This window comes from Chiloscyllium plagiosum, chromosome 23 (assembly GCF_004010195.1).
Source record: "Chiloscyllium plagiosum isolate BGI_BamShark_2017 chromosome 23, ASM401019v2, whole genome shotgun sequence".
Taxonomy (NCBI): Eukaryota; Metazoa; Chordata; class Chondrichthyes; order Orectolobiformes; family Hemiscylliidae; genus Chiloscyllium; species Chiloscyllium plagiosum.
The window spans coordinates 51170678-51192439 of NC_057732.1; the positions used below are offsets into that span (position 1 = coordinate 51170678).

Genomic DNA, 21762 nt, shown 5'->3' on the forward strand with positions numbered 1-21762 from the left:
AATAGCCTACTGTTTGGAACCTTTTCAAACGCCATGCTGAATGCATATACACCACATCAACCGCTTTACCTTCATCCACTTGTTTTGTCACCTTCTGGAAGAACTCAATAAGGTTAGTGAAGCATGACCCACCCTTCACAAAACTGTGTTGACTATCCCTAATCAAATTGTGCCTTTCCAGATTATTATAATTCCTATCTCATAACTTTTTCCAACATCTTACCCACAACCGAAGTAAGACTCACTGGTCTATAATTACTAGGATTGTCCCGACTCCCTTTCTTAAACAAGGGAACTACATTGATCTTCTCCAGTCTCCTGGCACTACTCCTGTCGACAATGAAGACATAAAGATCAAAGCCAAAGGCTCTGCAATCTCTTCCCTGGCTTCCCAGTGAATCCAAGGATAAGTCCCATCCAGCCCTGGGGTCATATTTATTTTCGGATCTTCTAAAATTGCGAAAACCTCCTCTTTGTCAACCTCAATCCCATCTAATCTGGTAGCCTGTATCTCATTATTCTAACTAACAATTCCCTTTTTCAATGTGAATACTGACATTAAGCACTTCCCCTATGTTCTCAGATTCCACACACAGCTTTCCACTACTAACCTTGATTGGCTCTAATCTTACTCTGGTCATTCCTTTATTCCTGATATGCCTATAGAAGACCTTAGGGTTTTCTTTGTTCCTATCTGCCAACAACTTCTCATGTCCCCCCTCTCCAGGCTCTTTTTAGCTCTCTCTTTCAATTTTTTTCTGGATAACTTATAACTCTCCAGCCCCCTAACTGAGCCTTCACGTTTCATCCTCACATAAATCTTTTTCATCCTATTGACAAGAGTTTCAACTTCTTTAGTAAACCATGACTCCCTCTCTCGACAACTACCTCCCTGCCTGATAGGTATATACTTATCAGGGACCTGCAGTAGCTGTTCCTTGAATGAGCTCCACATTTCAAGTGTGTCCATCCCCTGCCGTTTCCTTCCCCATCCTATGCATCCTAAATCTTGCCTAATTGCATCATAATTGCTTTTCTCCCGTTATACCTCTTTCCCTACGGTATATACCTATCCCTGCCCATTGCTATAGTAAACGTAACCAAATTATGGTCACTATCACCAAAGTGCTCTCCTACCTCCAAATCAAATACCTGGCTGGGTTCATTCTCCAGTACCAAAACCAATATGGCCTCGCCCCTTGTTGGCCTGTCTACATACTGTGTCAGAAAACCCTCTTGCACACATTGAACAAAAACCGACCCATCTAAACCACATGAACTATAGTATTCCCAGTCAATATTGGGGAAGTTAAAGTCTTCCATAACAACTATTCTGTTACTCTCGCTCCTATTGAGAATCATCTTTGCTATCCTTTCCTCGACATCCCTGGAACAATTCAAAGGCCTATAGAAAATTCCCAACAGGGTGACCTCTCCTTTCCTGTTTCTAACCTCAGCCCAACTGTGGATGAGTCCTCAAATGTTCTCTCGGCTGCTGTAATACTATCCTTGATTACCAATGCCAGCCCTCCCTTTTTTTAAACCGTCATCTCATTCTTGCTGAAACATCTAAATCCCCAAATCTGCAACAACTATTTCTGTCCCTCTAGCCATGTCTCTGAAATGGCCGCAATATCGAAATCCCAGGTACCAACCCAGTACTAATATAGATGCTCAAAATTAAACAAAGTTTATTTTTTGAGTTGGGTAGTTATGCAGTAAATTTGCTGTCCGTTGTTTAGTGCATTAGTTTGGTTAATACCCATTATTTGATGCTCTGCCATAAAAGCCATTGTCATTGTCCATCTATCGTCTTGGGGTATGATTTTTCTGGAAGGACTTGACAAGCAGTGTTCTTTTAATAATTTTACTAAATTGATGCAACTCCGATCAAGATTTCTTTTCAGCTTGTTCTCAGGAAATGGTGTGAATTAATTCCTGGAGGGGAGTTCAGATGCTTTGTCAAGGAAAATAAACTGATAGGTATTGTAACAAAAAAATCAATTTCAACTATTTTAGTTAAAGATGTTTGCCAAAACAGACTTCAGTTTACTGGCTTTGTTTCTGCCAGGGGTTGCACAAAGAGACCACACACAGTACTATGATCATGTCTGTAACCAAGCAGCTAATATTCTTGGTTCGATACTGGATTTCTTCAGAACTCAAATACAGTACAAATTTTTGGATGAAGATTGTAAGTATACTTCATTTTTTAAAAATGAATTCCTAGTTGATAATAACAATTTGCATAAACTGACACAAGATGGTCTACCAGTTGAACTTATTTTTGGAATCATTTAGTCCAAGATTGTTTCCTCTGCCACCATCTACATTTTAAATGCTTCATACTTACAGACCCAGAGTAAGTTTTACATATGATGTTGTTCCTATTCTCTCTCACATGCTGTCTATGAAGCAACAGCAACGCTAGATCTGTACCAATAAGATTGCAACTATTATTCATGCAGTGTAATCACTGAAATTCTGATGTATACTAACTAAACTTTCCAAGTTATTGAACAGCAATTTCTGCGTCCAAGTTGTATTTAACTCCTTTACAATGTGTAGAACTTCAGAATACTTAATGAAAAAATGCATTTTGAAATGCAAGAATAAAAATCTCTTGTGATTTCATCTGAATTTTTGTTGAACCAATCCGTTCTTCCTGTTATATGATTCCCATCTAATAACTGGAAATTGTAAGAAATATTATTCATTGTAATTTCTTTTAAATGTGAAGGTGATAAATAACTTATTTAAGTAGAATAATAGAAATCTTACTGCACTGCAGTCAAATAGTTGCCTCCTGATATGCAAGAGTATGTTGGCAGCTCTGTTGGGAGGATCCAGCATTGCAAAATGGAAAGGGTAAAACTATTTAAAAATGGAGAGGTGAGCGCTATTACAAGAGCAACAAATTACAAACTCCAAAGAATTTAGGCTCATCTACTCAATCTTCCTTCATAAATCAATCCTGTCATCCCAGTCAAGTATAACAGAAACAGAAATTGCTGGAAAAGCTCAGCAGGTCTGGCAGTACCTGTGAAGAGAAATCAAGAGTTAATGTTTCGGGTCGAGCAACCCTTCCTCAGAACATTAGTCAAGTAAATCTAAATTTCACTTCCTCAGATTCAGTTAAATCTTCCCTTGGGTGAAGAGACCGAGATTGTACCCAGTAATCCAGGTCATAGAAGTGTTCAGCACAGAAACAGATCCTTTGGCTCAACTCATCCATGCCAGCCAGATATCCTAAATTAACATAGTTCCATTTGCCAGCATTTGACCCATATCCCTCTAAACCCTTTCTTTTAAATGTTGTAATTATACCAGCCTCCTCCAATTCCTTTAGTGGCTCATTCCATACACGCACCACCCTCTGTAGGAAAAGGCTGTCCTTGAGGTCCCTTTTTAATTTTTAACCTTAAACCTATGCCTTCTAATTTTGGACTACCCTATTCTGAGGAAAAGACCTTGACTATTCACCGTATCCATGCCCCTCATGATTTTATAAACCTCTATAAGGTCACCCCTCAGTCTTTGACACTCCAGAGAAGATGATCCTGTACTCTCATCAAGACATCTTTCCTGTGATACCCTGATTCCTTGGCAGTAAAGAATAACATAGTATTTGCTTTCCTAATTGGATGCTGCACTTGCAGATTAACTTTCTGTAATTGGTCTGTAAATTTACCTCACTCCAGCTGAATACAAATGTTTCTCAATCTGTCACCATTTAAAAATGTTACGATTTTCCGCTTTACCTATCAAAGTGGATGACCATAAGACATAGGGGTGGAAGTAAGGCTATTCGGCCCATCAAGTCCACTCCGTCATTTAATCTTGGCTGATGGGCATTTCAACTCCACTTATCCATACTCTCCCCGTATCCCTTAATTCCTTGCAAGATTAAGAATTTACCAATCTCTGCCTTGAAAACATTTAATGTCCCAACCTCCACTGTGCTCCATGGCAATGAATTCCACAGGTCCACCATTCGCTGGCTGAAGAAATGTCTCCTCATTTCCGTTCTAATTTGACCCCCTCTAATTCTAAGGCTGTGCCCATGGGTTCCAGTCTCCCCACCTGACGGAAACAACTTCCCAGCGTCCACCCTTTCTAAACGATGCATTGTCTTGTAAGTTTCTATTAGACCTCCACTTAACCTTCTAAACTGTAATGCGTACAATCCCAGGATCCCCAGCCATTCATCATATGTTAGGCCTACATTCCAGGTGTCATCCATGTGAATCTCCACTGGACACGCTCCAATGCCAGTATGTCCTTCCTGAGGTGTGGGGCCCAAAATTGGACACGTGTCCTAAATGGAGTCTAACTAGAGCTTTGTAAAGTCTCAGTAGCACATTGCTGCTTTTATATTCCAACCCTCTTGAGATAAATGAGAACATTACGTTCGCTTTTTTAATTACGGACTCAACCTGCAAGCCAATCTTTAGAGAATCCTGTACTAGCACTCACAGATCCCTTTGTACTTTGTCTTTATGACTTTTCTCACCATTTAGAAAATAGTCCATACCTGTGTTCTTCTTTCCAAAGTGCAAGACCTCGCATTTCCTCATATTGAATATCATCAGCCATTTCTTGGACCATTCTCCTAAATTATCTAAATCTTTCTGCAGCCTTCGCACCTCCTCATTACTATCTGCCTATCCACCTAGCTTCGTATCATCGGCAAACTTCCCCAGAATGCCCCCAGTCCCATCATCCCGACCATTTATCTATAAAGTGAACAGCTGCAGCCCCAACATTGAACTCTGCAGGACACCACTTGTCACTGGCTACCGTTCTGAAAAAGAACTTTTTATCCCAACTCTCTGCCTTCTATCAGACATCCATGTCAGTAGCTCACTTCAAACGTATGTGCCCTCACCTTACTCAGCAGCCTCCCGTGAGGCATCTTATCAAAGGCCTTTTGAAAGTCTAGATCGAGAACATCCACTGGGTTTCCCTAGTCTAATCTACTTGTTATGTCTTCAAAGAATTTTAATAGGTTTGTCAGGCCTCCCCTTACTAAATCCATGCTGGACGTCAAAGAATTTAGAAATCTCATCCTTAACAATGGATTCTAGAATTTTACTAACAACCGAGGTTAGGCTAACCATCTTTCCATCTTTTGTCTTAATCCTTTCTTGAAAAAAGGGGTTACAGCAGTGATTTTCCAATCATCTGGGACTTTCCCTGACTCCAGTGACTTTTGAAAGATCACAACCAATGCCTCTGCTATTTCCTCAGCCACCTCTCTCAGAACTCTAGGATGTAGCCCATCAGGGCTCAGAGATTTATCAGTTTTTAGAACTTTCAGCTTTTCTAGCACCTTTGCTTTTATAATGGCTACCATACTCACCTCTTCCCCCTGACTCTCCTTAATAGTTTGGATATTACTCATGTCTTCCACTGTGAAGGCTGATGCAAAGTACTTATTGAGTTTTCAGCTATTTCCTTATCTCCCAGCACTAGCTTTCCAGCATTAATTTGGAGCGTCCCAACGTCTACTTTTGCCTCTGGTTTGTTTCTTATGTATTGAAAAAATTGTTTACTATCATTTCTAATATTACTGGCTAGCGTACCTTCATATTTGATCCTCTCCTTCCTTATTCCTCTCTTTGTTATCCTCTGTTTGTTTTTGTAGCCTTCCCAATCTTCTGATTTCCCTGTGCTCTTGGCCACTTTATAGGCTCTCTCTTTGTCTTTGATACATTTCCTGAGTTCCTTTGTCAGCCATGGCTATCTAATCCCCTCCCCCCAGATAATCTTTCTTTTCTTTGGGATGAACCTCTGTACTGTGTCCTCAATTACACCCAGAAACTCCTGCCATTGTTGCTGTTCTGTCCTCCCCGCTAGGCTCTGCTTCCAGTCGATTTTCGTCAGTTCCTCTCTCATGTCCCCTGTAATTACCTTTGTTTGACTGTAACACCATTACATCCGATTTTGCCTTCTCGCTTTCAAACTGCAGACTGAACTCTACCTATATTATGACCACTGCCTCCTAAGTGTTCCCTTACTTTAAGATCTTTTATAAAGTCTGGCTCATTATATTAGCACTAAGTCCCGAATAGCCTGCTCCCTTGTGGGCGCCATCACAAGTGATCCAAAAAGCCATCCTGTAAGCATTCCATGAATTCCCTTTCTTTGGATCCACCGGTATCGTTAATCACCCAGTCCATTTGCATATTGAAGTGCTCCATGATCACCATGACCTTACCTTTCTGACATGCCCTATCTATTTCCTGGTACATCTTGCACCCCTGGTCCTGACCACTGCTAGGAGGTCTGTACGTAACTCCCAGTATGGTTTTTTTTGTCTTTGTGGTTCTTCAACTCCACATCATCTGACCCTATGTCATTTAGTGCCACAGATTTAATTTCATTCTTAAGCAACAAGGCAATCTCTCTTTCTCTCTGTCTCTGTCTCTCTGCCTCTCTCACACACACACACACACCTCCCTGTCTTTTTGATAAGTTGTAAATCCTTGGATGTTTAACTGCTAATCCTGAACCCCCTGCAACCACGTCTCTGTGGTGCCTACCACATCATAATCATTCATGATGATTTGTGCTATTAATTCATCTACTTTGTTACAAGACTCTAATTACTACGAGCATTCAGGTAAAGTGCCTAAATGCTAACTTTCTTGTCATTACGAGAGGTATTGGAATTCATAAGATATCCCTAAGTTTTCCTTCCTTTTTGCTGCATTCCTCGTTTACCTCGAGCTTAAACCCACCTGCTGCTTATCTTTCCATTTAACTCCATATTCCCTGTCGCTTTTGTTTTCCCTTCCCCCCCGACTCAGAAGATTAAAGCCCAAGCGACCACCCTATTTATCCTTTTCACTAGAACACTGGTTCCAGATCGGTTCAGGTGGACACCGTCCCATCGGTTCAGATCCCCCCAGTTCCAGAACTGATGCCAATGCCACATGAAATGAAATCCCTTTTTTCCCACACTAATCCCTTAGTCACATGTTAACTTCCCTAACTGACTTATCCCTCTTCCAATTGGCATGTGGCTCAGGCAGTAATCCAGAGATCATGAACCTTGAGGACCTGTACTTCAATTTCCTTCCTAGTGCTTGATAATCCCCAAACAAGTCCTCCACCCTAGCTTTGCTTATATTGTTAGTCCCAACGTGGACCACAACAACTGGTTCCTCCTCCTCCTCTTCCTGCTCCAATACCCTTTCAAGCCGCACAGAGATATCCTGCACCCTGGCAGGACGACTGGATGATTTCACATTCTGCCCATTATATTCCATCGACCACTTTCTCACCCAATTATCTTGACCCATCTGAATTCCTTTCATCCTCATAACTTTCTTTCCTATCTAACTTTGTATCACCAGCTAACCTGGATACATTGCACACGTCCCATCATGCAGGTCATTGATGTCAGTTGTATATAGCTGAGGCCTAGCACCAATGCTGATTGAATTCTCTCATTACAGCCTGATAACCCAAACATTTATCCGTTTATCCCTACTTTAGGCATCCTAATATATTATGACAAATCGCACAAGCACTAATTGTGTTTAACAGCATATTCTGTGATAGAATGTTATTGAAATAATGTTATTGAGCACTATTTTGAAAATCCAAATATCGGGCACTACATCGACTAGTTCACCTTGTGTAACTTATTAAATACATCCCCAAACATCTCTAAGAATTCTCAAATATGATTTGCCTTTCACAAGTCAATGTTGACTCTGCTCAATTAATCATGATTTTCTAGCAACCTTGTTGTAATTTCCTATTAATGGATAATAAATGTCAAGTTAACTTTGTTCTCTTGCACCTGCTTGAATTGTGGGGTTGCATTTGCAAACATTCAATCCACAGGGGCGTTCTAGAATCTAAGGATTTATTATGATTCTGCCAAAGTCAGTATTAAATACTGACCAGCGTGGTAGTTCACTGTCACCTTCAAAAAGGTGGTTAGAGATGGGCAACAAATACTGGCCTTGCCAGCACTCGATGGCACTCCTTCCCAGGAGTCAGGAATGTCATCTTTAAGTGTGGCTACTTTAAAGGCTAAGAGATATTTGAACTACAGCGTGCAAACCGAATTCTATCCCCTTTTCAAAATCATGCAGGATGTCCTTATTAGCTTTAGTTGAACAGCCAAATGGGGAGCAGATCGGGAAGCACACAGGCAGAAATGGTTGTAATTTTTCTGCAGTGCAAACTGAGAAGCTGGGAGTTGCAAAGTTGAGTTACTACAGGGTGAGAGAGTATAGCTACTGTTTGACTAGTGTACATAGGCAGCTCATTGAAGTATTCTGTAAGCGTGAAATATTCCACCACAATATTTGATGTCAATGCCTCTCCATGCTGGAAAATAACCTCAATATGTTTGTCTCGCATGCTGCATTCTTACAAAAGCATTTTTGGGTGTTACTTGTGCATTAGAAAGCTTATCCATGACTTCTCTTTCCCGTTTACAGTTGTATTTGATGTATACAGAGACAGCCAGGTATGTAAACTCATCTGAAATAGCACCAATAATATTTTAATTGTTGTCAGCGTTGAAAATAACATGCCTGCAATAACAAGATTTTGTCTCTTTTTCTGATTCCCTTCTCTAAATCTGAACAAGTGCTTAAAAACTATTTGCAAACATTCGCTCTCGCTCTCTTTCCCTCACCCACAACCACCATCACCATCCAATGTTGTTTTTGAAGGAGAAGAGGCTTGTTGGAGAAAGACAAAGTGAGTTGATGAGAATCATCGAGACTGAGAGTCTCAGGGGCTTCGGAAAGGGAATAGTGCAATATCCAATCTTGGGATAAGAAGGCAATCTTGGGGGTGCACTACTGAATAGTAAAGTATCTCTTGCACAGAGGAAGTTGGAGGAAAGATATCAAGGGTTGAGCAATGCAGAGTGGGCATGTCGTTACTTAAAATAAACAAAGAAGTGTGGATGCTGGAGATCTGAAACAGAAATTATGGCAATACCGGCAGCATCTGTGGGAAGAAAGCAGTTAATTCTTCAACTCCGGTGACTCTTCACCAGAACTGATAGCGCTAGGAAAAATGGTATTGGGTAGATGGAAATGGAGCCCAGTGAGAGATTAAGTAAAGGGTTAAGTAAACGAAGAGAGTATGGATAGCAGTCCAGGACAGAAGAAAAGATGAATCAATTATAATCGGAGCGAAGAATAGGAGAGATGAATGGCTGTATTGAAAGCAATAGTTGAGTGTGTGGTGCTAAAAAAGCACAGCAGGCCAGGCAGCATCTGAGGAGCAGGAGAATCGACATTTCGGGTATAAGCCTTCCTGAAGAAGGGCTTATGCCCGAAACGTTGACTCTCCTGCTCCTCGGATGCTGCCTCACGTGCTGTGCTTTTCCAGCACCACACTCTTGACTCTAGTCTCCAGCATCTGCAGTCTTCACTTTCTCCCTATATTGAAAACAACCCATATAATGTATCAATAGGCCTAGGAATAGGTTAGATTAGATTCCCTACAAATTGGAAACAGGCCCTTCAGCCCAACAAGGCCATACCGACCCTCAGAAGAGCAACCCCACCCATACCCATTCCCCTACCCTATATTTACCCTTGACTTGGCAATTTAGCATGGCCAATTCACCTGACTGCACATCTTTGGATTGTGGGAGGAAACTCATGCAGACACAGGGAAAATGTGCAAACTCCACTCAGACAGTCGCCCGAGGTGGCGCTGTGAGGCAGCGGCGCTGTGAGGCAGCAGTGCTAACCACTGAGCCACTGTAACTTTGCTAAAAAGCCACCCTATGTTATAATAGGACCGAGCATGGCATGGATTAAAAAAAATTGGACGGATGGAATCAGCTCTAAAGTTATTGAATTCACTGTTGGGTCCTCAAGGCTGCAGGGTCCGAAGCAGAAAATGCGATTTTGTTCTTTGAGCTTGCTGAGGTTCTTGGAGAAACAAATCATGCTGGAACTTGTCAAGTGGCTGCATTCCAGTTATGCTAGGGCAGCTTAACTGGAAAGGTGATTATTTTAGGATTTAATGTGCAACATGTTTTCCTGTGTTGATTTACTCTATTCCCCATTCACCTCCCTCTCCCACTCCTGAATGCTATAGAGGGTCATTTCCCCTGGTAGCATCATCCAAGTTACTGTGTTTCTTGGACGAAATCAGAGCAGTGAGTTTCAGCGTGCTGTTGTATTGTGAAGGGCATTCCAATGCATTATCTAACAGGGACCACAGGATTGCAAATAGAGCAGAAATTCTAGCTGGTTTCCACACCACCCCTCAGCAAAGCGGCAGGTCATGTTAGTGCAGCCAAATTCTGCTCTGCCCAAAATCAGGCTGGGAATTGAACCTGGGACTTCCTGGTTTATAAAAATTGATATGTTTATGCACCAGAGACTTGGAAAATCTCCACCTGCCATTATTTAACATTGCCCAGAGCCTCTGAGATGATATAGAGTCAATTCAAGCAGTCTGTTCCCAAGATTGCAGTCAGTCACCAGAAAATGCATATTGAGAGGCATCAGTTGACTAAATGCCCATTAAATTCCAGCTACCAAATAAAGCAGCTAAAAATGAGTGATTAATTCTTGCAACTGATGTGTTCCTCTTGTTTCTTAAAACACTATCTGCTCCTCAACGTTCAAAACATTTTAATCTCTGCAAAAATGTTGACCCCCATTGCTGACACAGCTAGAGATTAGATGTTTCTAAATTCTGCTGCCTAAAACTTTCTTAATCTCAACTGGAAGAAGATGTTCTCTACTGCAGGACTATTCACATTTCAGTGTTAATGGATCACGTGGATACAGACTATGGTTTCCAGAGGGCCAATTAAAATTTAAAATGATGTTTGTAGAATCCCTACAGTGTGGAAACAGGCCATTTGGCCCAGAAGAATAACCGTTCAGACCCATTCGTCTACCCTATTACTCTACATTTACCCCTGACTAATGCACCTAGCCTACACATCCCTGAACGCTATGGGCAATTTAGCATGGCCAATTCACCTTAAACTGCACATCTTTGGACGCTGGGAGGAAACCCACTCAGATACTGGGAGAATGTGCAAACTCCACACAGACAGTCGTCTGAGGTTGGAATCAAACCTGGATCCCTGGCGCTGTGAGGCAGCAGCACTAACCATTGAGCCACTGTGCTGTCCTTGTGAGCATATCAAGTTGCTGATTCTAGCTGACCATTTGAATAACAATATAGAATCAATATTCACAAAACTTTTTAAACCTCTCAAATCCATAAAATTCCAACAACAAACTATCATCACATTATTATGAAGAGACTGTTAACTATTAAAAGTAAATTTGAATTCCCAGTGACCAATAAAGAATCATGACAAGATTTCTCATTCAAGGAGTTTTACCGTAACAAACACAATAAAAGCAACATCGCCTACCTACTTAGGCACCTTGCACAGCAAATTACACAAAAGATATCCCCTTAATTTCCTAACACAAGCAGCAGTCCCACACAGCATTGATACAATACACTACAACTTGAAGATTTGTTGTTGCTCCCAACTTCCAACAGTATGCTTCTCCCTGTTTTGCCGAGTCATAACGTTGTCTGTCAAAAATCGTATTCCTCAGTCTTTTGAGAATCTCCAAATTGACTTCAGGCAGCACAATCACTCCAGTGGCTTCCTCTCCCAGACAAGCCAGAGTGAATTTTCCAGAATCCTTAAATTTCTACAGATTACGTCTCTTGAATAGAAAGCACATTCCCACCTGCATTATACCTGGTGGCTCACAAAGAATAGTCTCCTCCTCAGGTGTTTTCGACAGCTGCTGTTTCAATTTTTTTCTCTCTCTCTGTCCTCCTTTCTTGCTGTGAGACTTCCTGTTTCTCGCTGTCTGTCCAGGGTGTCAGAATTGGTAAATGTGAGAATGTATAAGTCTACCCACAGTGCTTCCGTTCTTGAAAGCTGGCATTTGGGGTTCAGTCAGACTCAAATTGGGCCCCCACTCCCATGTTAACTGCACTACATGAGATTATTGCCAGGTAGAACTATAGAAGGCCACATGCTCCATTTTATCTTGAATTAAAAGAAGACCACTTAAAACATAATTACTTTATCAACCCTAATGTCTAACAATATGGACAATTATCATTGAGTTGGTAGAGTTTTAAAGACAATATTGTACGTATTCAGGATTACGGGACTCTAGAGCTGTTGACTCACTGTGGATGCCTGAATTTCATGGCAGTTCTCAAACTAACTTGTGTGGTAGTTTAGTGTGGTCCTGTGCGAAAGTGAGGACTGCAGATGCTGAAGATCAGAGTTGAGATTAGAGTGGTGCTTGAAAAGCACAGCAGGTCAGGCAGCATACGAGGAGCAGGAAAATCGATGTTCCGGGCAGTGTTCACATTCACCAGTGAAGATCTGCCATAGCAATATAGAAACTAGGAGCAGTTCTAGGCCAGTTGGCCCTGCTGCAGCATTCAGTATGATCATGTGGCTAATCCTCTATCTCAAGGCCATATTCCTGCTTTCTCTCCGTAACCCTTGATCTCTTAAGCTGCTTTTTTCTGGAATAAAGTTTCAGCTAGGATAGTTTATTCATTTGCTTTGCTATTAATTTATGCTTCTTTTCAACTGTTATCTCAAAATTTGTTTTTTCAATTATTTTCTCAAAGGTAATTTTTGTCATTGTATAGCTAACATTTCAAAACGTTTTCCACATCTATTTCACAGGGCAAGATGTGGCTTATAGATTTTAATCCTTTTGGAGAAGTGACTGACTCCTTGCTATTCAGCTGGGAAGAGCTGACATCTGGACAGACCATCAGTAAAGGAGACCTTAAGGATCCAGTAAGAGTTTTGAGTGATTTAGTAGGATGTATTCACTGATTAATATATGTTTGTGGAACTCTCCTCTACTAACAACTCTAGGTTGTGCTGATCAATGTAGTTGTACCTCTTTGTTCCTTAGCTTGAACCAAATAACCTAGCATTTACTTCACTCGGTCTTTTAATTTCTCCTGCCTTCCACCCTCCCATTCCCTCTTGTTCTTTTTCCCTGTCCTGTCCCTTTACCTGTCTTTGTGTCTGTGCTTAAAATCTGTTACCTCTCTCGTCTTTTCCCATTCTGCTGAAAGGTCATTAACATGAAACTTTAACTCTGTTTCTCTCTTACAGATATGGCTGAGTAGTTCAAATATTTTCTGTCATTATTTCAGATTTCAAGCATTTGCACTACTTTGTTTTTATACTTTTCCAAGCCAACTTGCTACTTAGTTTTTGTCTAATGTGCATTTTTTTTCGAAGCTGAAAGAGGTGTTAAATCTAGTAGATGTAAAGTATTCTACTGCACAATCTTGGAAGAGCAGTGGAGTTATTCCCATTGTCCTCAACAATATTTATTCCTTAATCAAATCACTATAATGATCATCATACTGCTGCTTGTGGGAGGTTTCTATTTGCAAATTGCTGTCATGTTTGAACATAGAACATAGAAGAATACAGCGCAGTACAGGCCCTTCGGCCCTCGATGTTGCGCCGATCCAAGCCCACCTAACCTACACTAGCCCACTATCCTCCATATGCCTATCCAATGCCCGCTTAAATGCCCATAATGAGGGATTAGGTTTGCTGCATTACTTCTGCAACTAGGCTTCTAAAAGATTTCATTGGCTTTAGGATACCCTGTTGTCACGAAAGTCTTCCCTTCCACACCAAGCTGAGCTTCCGGACTCCATTACCAAGGCAACTTACTTCTGCATCTGCACCATTCACTCACCTGTGCCTTTGCTTCACTTTGTTTGCTACTACAACCTTTATATGTGCCTTTGCTACCTCTGTACTCAACCATTTCAATGCTGTTCTCAGTAGCCTCACACCTTGCACTTTCTGTAAGCTTCAACACATCCAAAACTCCACCACCTGCCCAGAAATGCTTTGTTTTTTTTGAAAATTGTCTCTTTTTATTTTAAATTCCTCCATTGCCTTACTCATACCAATCTCTGTAACTTCCTCCAAATCTACAACCTTCAGATCCCTGGGTCTTCCCAGTTATAATTTTTTTTTGTCACATTGGTAGTTGTGTCTTCTGCTTCCTAAACTCTATAGTTTCCTCTAAATTGCTTTTAATTGCACCATATATCCACAATGTCTTTGACCAAGATTTTGATCATCTTTTCAAAAAACACTTAATGGCTCAGTATCAAGGTTTTTCATTTGATTATGTTCCTGAGAAGTGCCTTAGACCTGTTTTGTTATGTTAAATACAAGTTCCTGTTTTGTTTTCTATGTCCAGGATAACAATAAATGGAGAATTGCAGGTTTTTGCCCCAGCAAGTGCCCAAAATGGCAGTGTGACCAAGTCAACATGGTGTGTGACTGGGAGGGGAACCTTGAAGTGCTGGTGTCCCCAACACTTCACAACGCTTTTCAATCTTCATTAGAGCAGTCCTGAGGGCAATCAATTCTCATCTGTTTAGAAAGTGAAGGCAATTCATTTGGCCAATTAACCCAAAACCAATTCCCAGCAAATAGTCATAGAGTTGTACAGCACAGAAAAGACACTCTGGCCTAACTCGTCCATGCCGACCAGATATCCTAAATTAATCTAGTCTCATTTGCCAGCACTCGGTCAACATCCCTCTAAACCCTTTCTATTCTTGTACCCTTCCAGATGCCTTTTAAATGTTGTAATTATATCAGCCTCCACCACCACATCTGGCAGCTCAATCCATATAAACAACACCTTCTGTGTAAAAAAAGTTGCCCCTTAGGTCCCTTTCAAATCTTTCCCCTCTCACCTTAAACCTATGTCCTCTAGGTTTGGACTCCCCTACCCTGGGGAGAAGATCTTCACTAATTACCCCATCCATGCTTCTCATGATTTTATGAACCTCTATAAGGTCACCCCTCATTCTCTGATGGTCAAGGGAAACTCCCCTAAGCCCAGTAGCGTTGCTGATGGTTTTGTATAACCTTTCTCTCAACAATCTCAAAGTTCTGCTCAGCCAATGCCATAGTTGTGAATTTAGCAAGTTTTGAGAAGATTTGTAGCTCAGGTTGAGGTTCTGGATGTAGGTTTGCTCGCCGAGCTGGAAGGTTCGTTTTCAGTCTTCATCTGGAGGCTCACTGATGATATTACCTAGTAGGGTGACAAAACGTCTGAAAATTAGATTAGATTACTTACAGTGTGGAAACAGACCCTTCGGCCCAACAAGTCCACACCGACCCGCCGAAGCACAACTCACCCATTCCCCTACATTTACCCCTTATATCTAACACTACGGGCAATTTAGCATGGCCAATTCACCTGACCTGCACATGTTTGGAGTGTGGGAGGAAACCAGAGCACCCGGAGGAAACCCACGAAGACACGGGGAGAATGTGCAAACTCCACACAGTCAATCGCCTGAGTCGGAAATTGAACCCGGGTCTCTGGCGCTGTGAGGCAGCAGTGCTAACCACTGTGCCACCGTGCCGCCCACTAATGAACCATCCAGCTCACCGAGCAAACCTACATCCATACTTGTGAAGTATCACTACTATTGTAAGCGTGAAATATATCAGCCAGTTTGTGCACAACCAACTCCTATAAACAGTAATGTGATAACAATCAGATAATCTGTTTTTGTTGTTAATTGAGGGCCAGAACAGTGGGAATAACTGCCCTGCTCGTTTTCATTAAGCACCATCATAAATCATTCATATCCACCCAGGCAGGTTCAGAGTGGGGCTTTGGTTGAGCATCTCACCTGTATCGAGAGTGTGGTGCTAGAAAAGCACAGCAGGTCAGGCAGCATCCAAAGAGCAGGAGAATTGAAGTTTTGGGCAAAGCCCTTCATCAGGATTGTTCGTGAAGAGAAATCAAAGTTAACATTTCAGGTCCGGTGACCCTTCCCCAGAACAACAACCGCAGTTCTTTCGGTTGTTTTCCTTGTTAGAACTTAATGCACATGAAGTACTTGGAAATCTATTTTAAATATTTGAGACTGACAAACATACAGCACTTGTTCTGAACTAATGTTTCCTAGCATGGTGTAGGTAAATGAAGTCTAAGGAAGCAACTCCATTCCCCTTCTTGATATCCTTATCGTTGTCGTCATCATCATCGGTGGTCCCTCGCAGAGGAGGATAACTCTTTTCCACTGTTAGGGAAAGTCAGTAGATGGCTGTACAGTCTGATGTGGCTTCCGCAGACTCTGCTACACCTGGGGTAAAAGGAGTTCGTGGAAGGAGTAGGTGAGGAGTTGGCGTGCCTTCCTTGGGCTGTTTTCCCCCGGCTTCCACTTTTACCCACCCTCAAATCTCAAGCTGTACAGCGCGTTCCCGGATGCTCCTCATCCACTTCGGATGGTCTTGGGCCAATGATTCCCAGGTGTCTGTGGGAATACCAGTGATGCCTTGAACTCTGAGATCTGCCCACCAAGCACCCATAGGACTGCCTGGGCATAAAATGCAGGTGATCAGAGCAAAAGCCCACAAGCGACTGTACAGCCATCTACTGACTCACCCTGACAGTGGAAAAGAGTTAACCTTCTCTGCGAGGATCACTGATGATGATGATGATGATGATGATAATGACGACGACGATGATAAGGGAATCAAAAAGGAGAACGGGGTTGCTTCCTTAGACTTCATTTACCTACACCATGCTAGAAGACATTAGTTCAGAATGAGTGCTGTATGTCAGTCTCAAATATTTAAAATAGATTTCCAAGTACTTCATGTGCATTAAGTTCTAACAAGGATAACAACTGAAAGAACTGTGGTTGCTATTCTGAGGAAGGGTCACCGGACCTGAAATGTTAATTTTGATTTCTCTTCATGAGCACTCCTGATGAAGGGATTTTGCCTAAAACATCGATTCTCCTGCTCCTCAGATATTGCCTGACAGGCTGTGCTTTGCCAGCACCACACTCTCGACTCTGATCTCCAGCACCTGCAGTCCTCACTTTCTCCCATCTCATCTGGAGGGTGACACCTCCTGTAGTGAAGCACCCCCATTGAACTGCATGGAGTGTCAGCTTTGACAATGGTTCTCAAACCCTGCAGTGGGACTTGAACCTGGATACTTGTAACTCAGAAGAAAGAGTGCAGTCAGTGAACCACAACTAATGTCTTAGGAGGGAATTTGTTCAAATTAAAACTGAGGTGAAGTTGAAATGCACATAATAATTATCATTCTTCTTCCTTCCCACCATTTTGTTAATTTCACTGGAATATTTTTGCAATCAAGTGCGCTGTTTTAGTGCATTTTGGTTTCAAAGTAGTTTTGTGTTCCATTGATCTCCAACCATTAACCTAAAGTCTGCACAAAAATTTGGTCAGTTGATTTCATCTTTTAGCTGCTGAGCATTTTTTGTTTCTGCCCATAGTTTATGAATAAATTATTTTGAATAAAAGCAAAATACTGTGGATGCTGGAAATCTGAAATGAACACAGAATGCTGGAAAAACTCAGGTCTAGCAGTACCTGTGGAGAGAGAAACAGTTAACATTTTGGGTCCAGTCTGACTCAGAAGAACATTAACCTAGTTTGTCTCTCTCCATAGATACTGTCAGACTTGCTGAGTTTCTCCAGAAATTCTTTTGGGCTAGTTGGAGTTTTTTTGTTCCTGCATACTGCATTTATCTGTGGTTCCTGATTTTGATTGGGGGGTTTACTGTCATTTCTAGGACTTACCAGCCTTTCGCTATATAACAAGTGAAATGACAGTACAGCCCAGTCCCTATTTAAGGTATCGGTTGCCAAAAGACTTTGTGGACCTGTCGCGAGGGGAAGATGCACACAAACTAATTGATTTTCTTAAACTGGTAAGCTAAATTTAGAAGTGTATGACTAATTTTCTTTTAACTGTTTCCCTGAAGTATCGAAGGCTGAGGGGTGATTTTATAAAGTCTATAAAATCATGAGGGGCATGGATGGAGTAAATAGACAAGATCTTCTCCCTGGGGTTGAGGGGTCTAAAACTAGAGTGCATAGGTTTTGGATGAGAGGGGAAAGATTTAAAAGGGGCAACTTTTCATGCAGAGGGTGGTGCGTTTATGGAATGAGCTGCCAGAGGAAGTGGTGGAGGCTAGTACAATTACAACATTTTAAAAGGCATCTGGATGGGTATATGAATAGGAAGGGTTTAGAGGGATATGGGCCAAGTGCTGGCAAATGGGACTAAATCAATTTAGGATATCTAATCGGCATGGGCAAGTTGGACTGAAGGGTCTGTTTCCGTGCTGTACATCTCTATGACTGTATATTAAATGTAAAATAACTTTTTTTTAAAAAAACAAGATTCTAATTAAAGTTTTGTGGTCAGAATAAAATATTATCTCTGATTTCTTCTGCAAAGTAAAGAGACTAGGAGATTGCATTATATAATATTTGATTTTGTACAGTGGACTCCCAAAGTTAACAACTTGTAACAGCTGTCAATAGTTTGCACACAGTGAATCTATCATTTGATTGCAAGATCTGGCATTAGTATGTGGAAAGTTCAGAGTAGACACAGAATAGAAGCTGTGCTGATTTGTGAGGTGCATGAACACATTAAGTCTCAGAAAAGGTATAGTTAAATACTTCCCTTATTGCAAAGTAAGGACGGTGACATTTTACAGTTTTAATGGTTTTAATTTACACTGATTTCCAGTTTGACAAAATTTATTTAAATACTTTACAAGTACTTCTAGCAAAATGCTTCCAAGTGAAAATCTAGTTAAAGTTGGAATTTTCTATAGAATTTTATTGTTTGAGTTTGTGACAGTTCACTGATCATTTGAAGTCCTTTTGTTTTGAATAAACCTCATTAGTGATTATCTCTATGCGTCAGTCTATGAGGTGATGGAAAATGTTAAGGACTGAAAAATTTGAAGTGATTCTTTACAATTTTCTTTTGCACGCTATTTAAAAATCTGTGATTGAGGAATGAGTGTGGATGCTGGAATAAGCTTCTGATTATTGCTAGCTCATCGATAGATTCTATTTTATATAGTGAACAAAAAATCACAAAACAAGATAAAATGCACTATTTGTGTAGGAGAAAGACACAGCTCCCATTTGCATCTTCTGGAGTCAAAGAGTCGTAGAGATGTACAGCATGGAAACAGACCCTTCAGTCCAACCCGTCCATGCTGACCAGATATCCCAACCCAATCTAGTCCCACCTGCCAGCATCCGGCTCATATCCTTCCAAACCTTTCCTGTTTATATACCCATCCAAATGCCTCTTTAATGTTGCAATTGTACCAGCCTCCACCACTTCTTCTGGCAGCTCATTCCATACACGTACTACCCTCTGTGTGAAAAAGTTGCCTCGTAGGTATCTTTTCTATATTTCCCCTCTCACCCTAAACCTATGCCCTCTAGTTCTGGACTCCCCGACCCCAGGGAAAAGACTTTGCCTATTTATCCTATCCATGCCCCTCATAATTTTGTAAACCTCTATGAGGTCACCCCTCAGCCTCCGACGCTCCAAGGAAAACAGTCCCAGCCTGTTCAACCTCTCCCTATGGCTCAAATCATCCAACCCTGGCAACATCCTTGTAAATCTTTTCTGAACCCTTTTAAGTTTCACAACATCTTTCCGATAGGAAGGAGACCAGAATTGCATGCAATATTCCAACAGTGGCCTAACCAATGTCCTGTACAGCCGCAACATGACCTCCCAACTCCTGTATTAAATACTCTGACCAATAAAGGAAAGCATACCAAATACCTTCTTCAATATCTAGGAGGTGAAGGGAAGAGAGGGGTGGCCATATATCTTTCTACATTTTCTTCTCTCAGGATCAGGTCTGATCAGAAAATTGTGGACTGACTGCACTATCATAGAAACACATTGAGAGTAGTTCCCTACAGCAAATTATTGTCCTTGTTTCGAAATACAGAAGAAAAACAAAGAATGTTCTGGGTTCATACTTAATCATAAAACCGGAAGCGGCAGAGACAGGCCACTATAAATGCCAGAGGAAACACCACAGAAGAGCTTCACAGGAGGCTCCCAAGCACTGAGGATGTCACCTAGACAGGGGACGAAACGTTTGCAACAAAAATTTCCAGCTCAGCGAACAGAACCACAGCAACGAGCACCCGAGCTACAAATCTTCACCCAAACTTTGAATCATAAAACAATGAATCATACTGTCCGCTTGCTATTCCATCAGAATTAATTGGCTGATTCTATGAAATCAGCCTTTTAGATATTAAAAAAAAACCTGCAACCTCCTGATTGTGATAAACCCTTTTGGTTTTGGTGCCCACACAGAGATTTTATTTTATGGAGACTCTGAAAGCCAAGGCTAAATGCCTGTCCATCCTGCAGGAAAGGAGAAGGAATACTGACAAGGTTATCTGAGGCCTACTGGTTAAATCTCTATAGCTCAAAGAGTCACTTATGACTTGGTGGCATGTTATCATCTTCACTCTGAAAGTTAATATTGTAGAGAGATCTAATGGAGAGAGAAAAAAAATACAGCTTATAAAAAGAAATCTTGTTTAAAGTTAATTTTATTTTCACCATTAGACAAGAAATCAAGAACCGGAAAGTTCAGATGAAGAGGGATAACGTTTTACAGCAACAATCTTCATGGGATAAATGCAAAGCGAATGAAAGACTTCGTGTGGAGTTCATTTGATGTTCCTTGGCAAATATCAATGAGAAAATTTGAAAGCCTGCCCTGTTTCATCTAGTAAAAAAGACTGATGTAACATTATTGTAAAAATTACAAAATAAATTGAACAAACTGTAGAATAACTCTAAATGATAACCATGTGTTAATGAAGAAGTCTACATATCTATAATAAATTTCTGTAAAATAAAATTTTATAAATTTTATTGAATTCAGTTGTGATTGCTGTTGTAATAAATTGGTGCAGTTGCCATTTGCTAAGTAGACCTAGAAAAGTATGTGGTATGCAGCGAGATCTTCCACATGGGAGACGATAGTCTATCACATAAACAAAGGAAATTCAGTTCAGAACAATGTTTGCTGCATTTCAAAATGTAATTCATTGCATAAAATGCTTGATGCAATTTGCACAGAAGGCGCTAATTAGCTTCTGCTATTATAACCAATGGAATTGGAAATTTCAAAATGAAATCTTTCAAACAAAAAATGACTTTTTTTGTGCCAGTTTGTGACATTTGTGAACTAATAACATTTTCAAACAGAAATGTACGATTGTGTCTGGGTAATCAATGATCACTCAATGCGGTTTCTCTTCAGCCTATTGTATTCCAAGTTTAAAAAATTTTCAAAAGTTTTCAATGAACACACTGGAGATTGAGAAGTTTTAGATTTAAGCTATAGCTTAAAGGTAAAACATGCAATTTTAACTATCTGTTTTAAGATAATGTTTGTATCTTAAAAGTTACCTAACAAAAGTATTCTTCATTTTGAAAAAATTTATTTAATTTTGACATTAGAAGTAGGAATTATAGATGTAATGCGTACTTGCAAAATTATTTGCAATATTTAAAGAATGAAGAAATAAGATAATAAATAAAAGGGGAAGAATATACGTGGAGAATTATGTAAACCCCCTAACAGTAGTTGTACAGTAAGACAGATTAAATCAGGAGATAATGAGGGCATAAAAAGGCAGTACATTAATGGGTGACTTTAATCTTCATGTTGATCAGGAAAGTCAAATTGGTGAAGGGAGCCATGAGAAAGAATTCATACAATGTATCTGGGACAGGTTCCTAGAACAATATGTTTTGGATCTGGTGATGTGTATTGAGGCAGTTTTAAAAATGATCACAGTGAAAAAGTCCCTCAGAAATCAGTGATCTTAACATTGTAGAACTTAGT

General features: G+C 40.7%; 1 protein-coding gene across 2 annotated transcripts in view; it reads left to right on the forward strand.

The window, feature by feature from the left end:
- The window catches only part of cdc123 (cell division cycle 123 homolog (S. cerevisiae)), a 38366-nt gene extending 17583 nt beyond the window's left edge, over nt 1–20783 (forward strand). The window contains exons 8-13 of one of the 2 annotated variants that reach the window (XM_043714156.1): nt 1908–1983; nt 2072–2194; nt 8463–8491; nt 12692–12808; nt 17632–17769; nt 20472–20783. In XM_043714156.1, the coding sequence (XP_043570091.1) occupies nt 1908–1983; nt 2072–2194; nt 8463–8491; nt 12692–12808; nt 17632–17769; nt 20472–20513 (525 nt within the window). In that variant the 3' untranslated portion in view covers nt 20514–20783. The remainder of the gene's footprint in view (nt 1–1907; nt 1984–2071; nt 2195–8462; nt 8492–12691; nt 12809–17631; nt 17770–20471) is intronic. The other variant, XM_043714157.1, reaches the window with a different exon arrangement.
- Nucleotides 20784–21762: the final 979 nt, after the last annotated feature.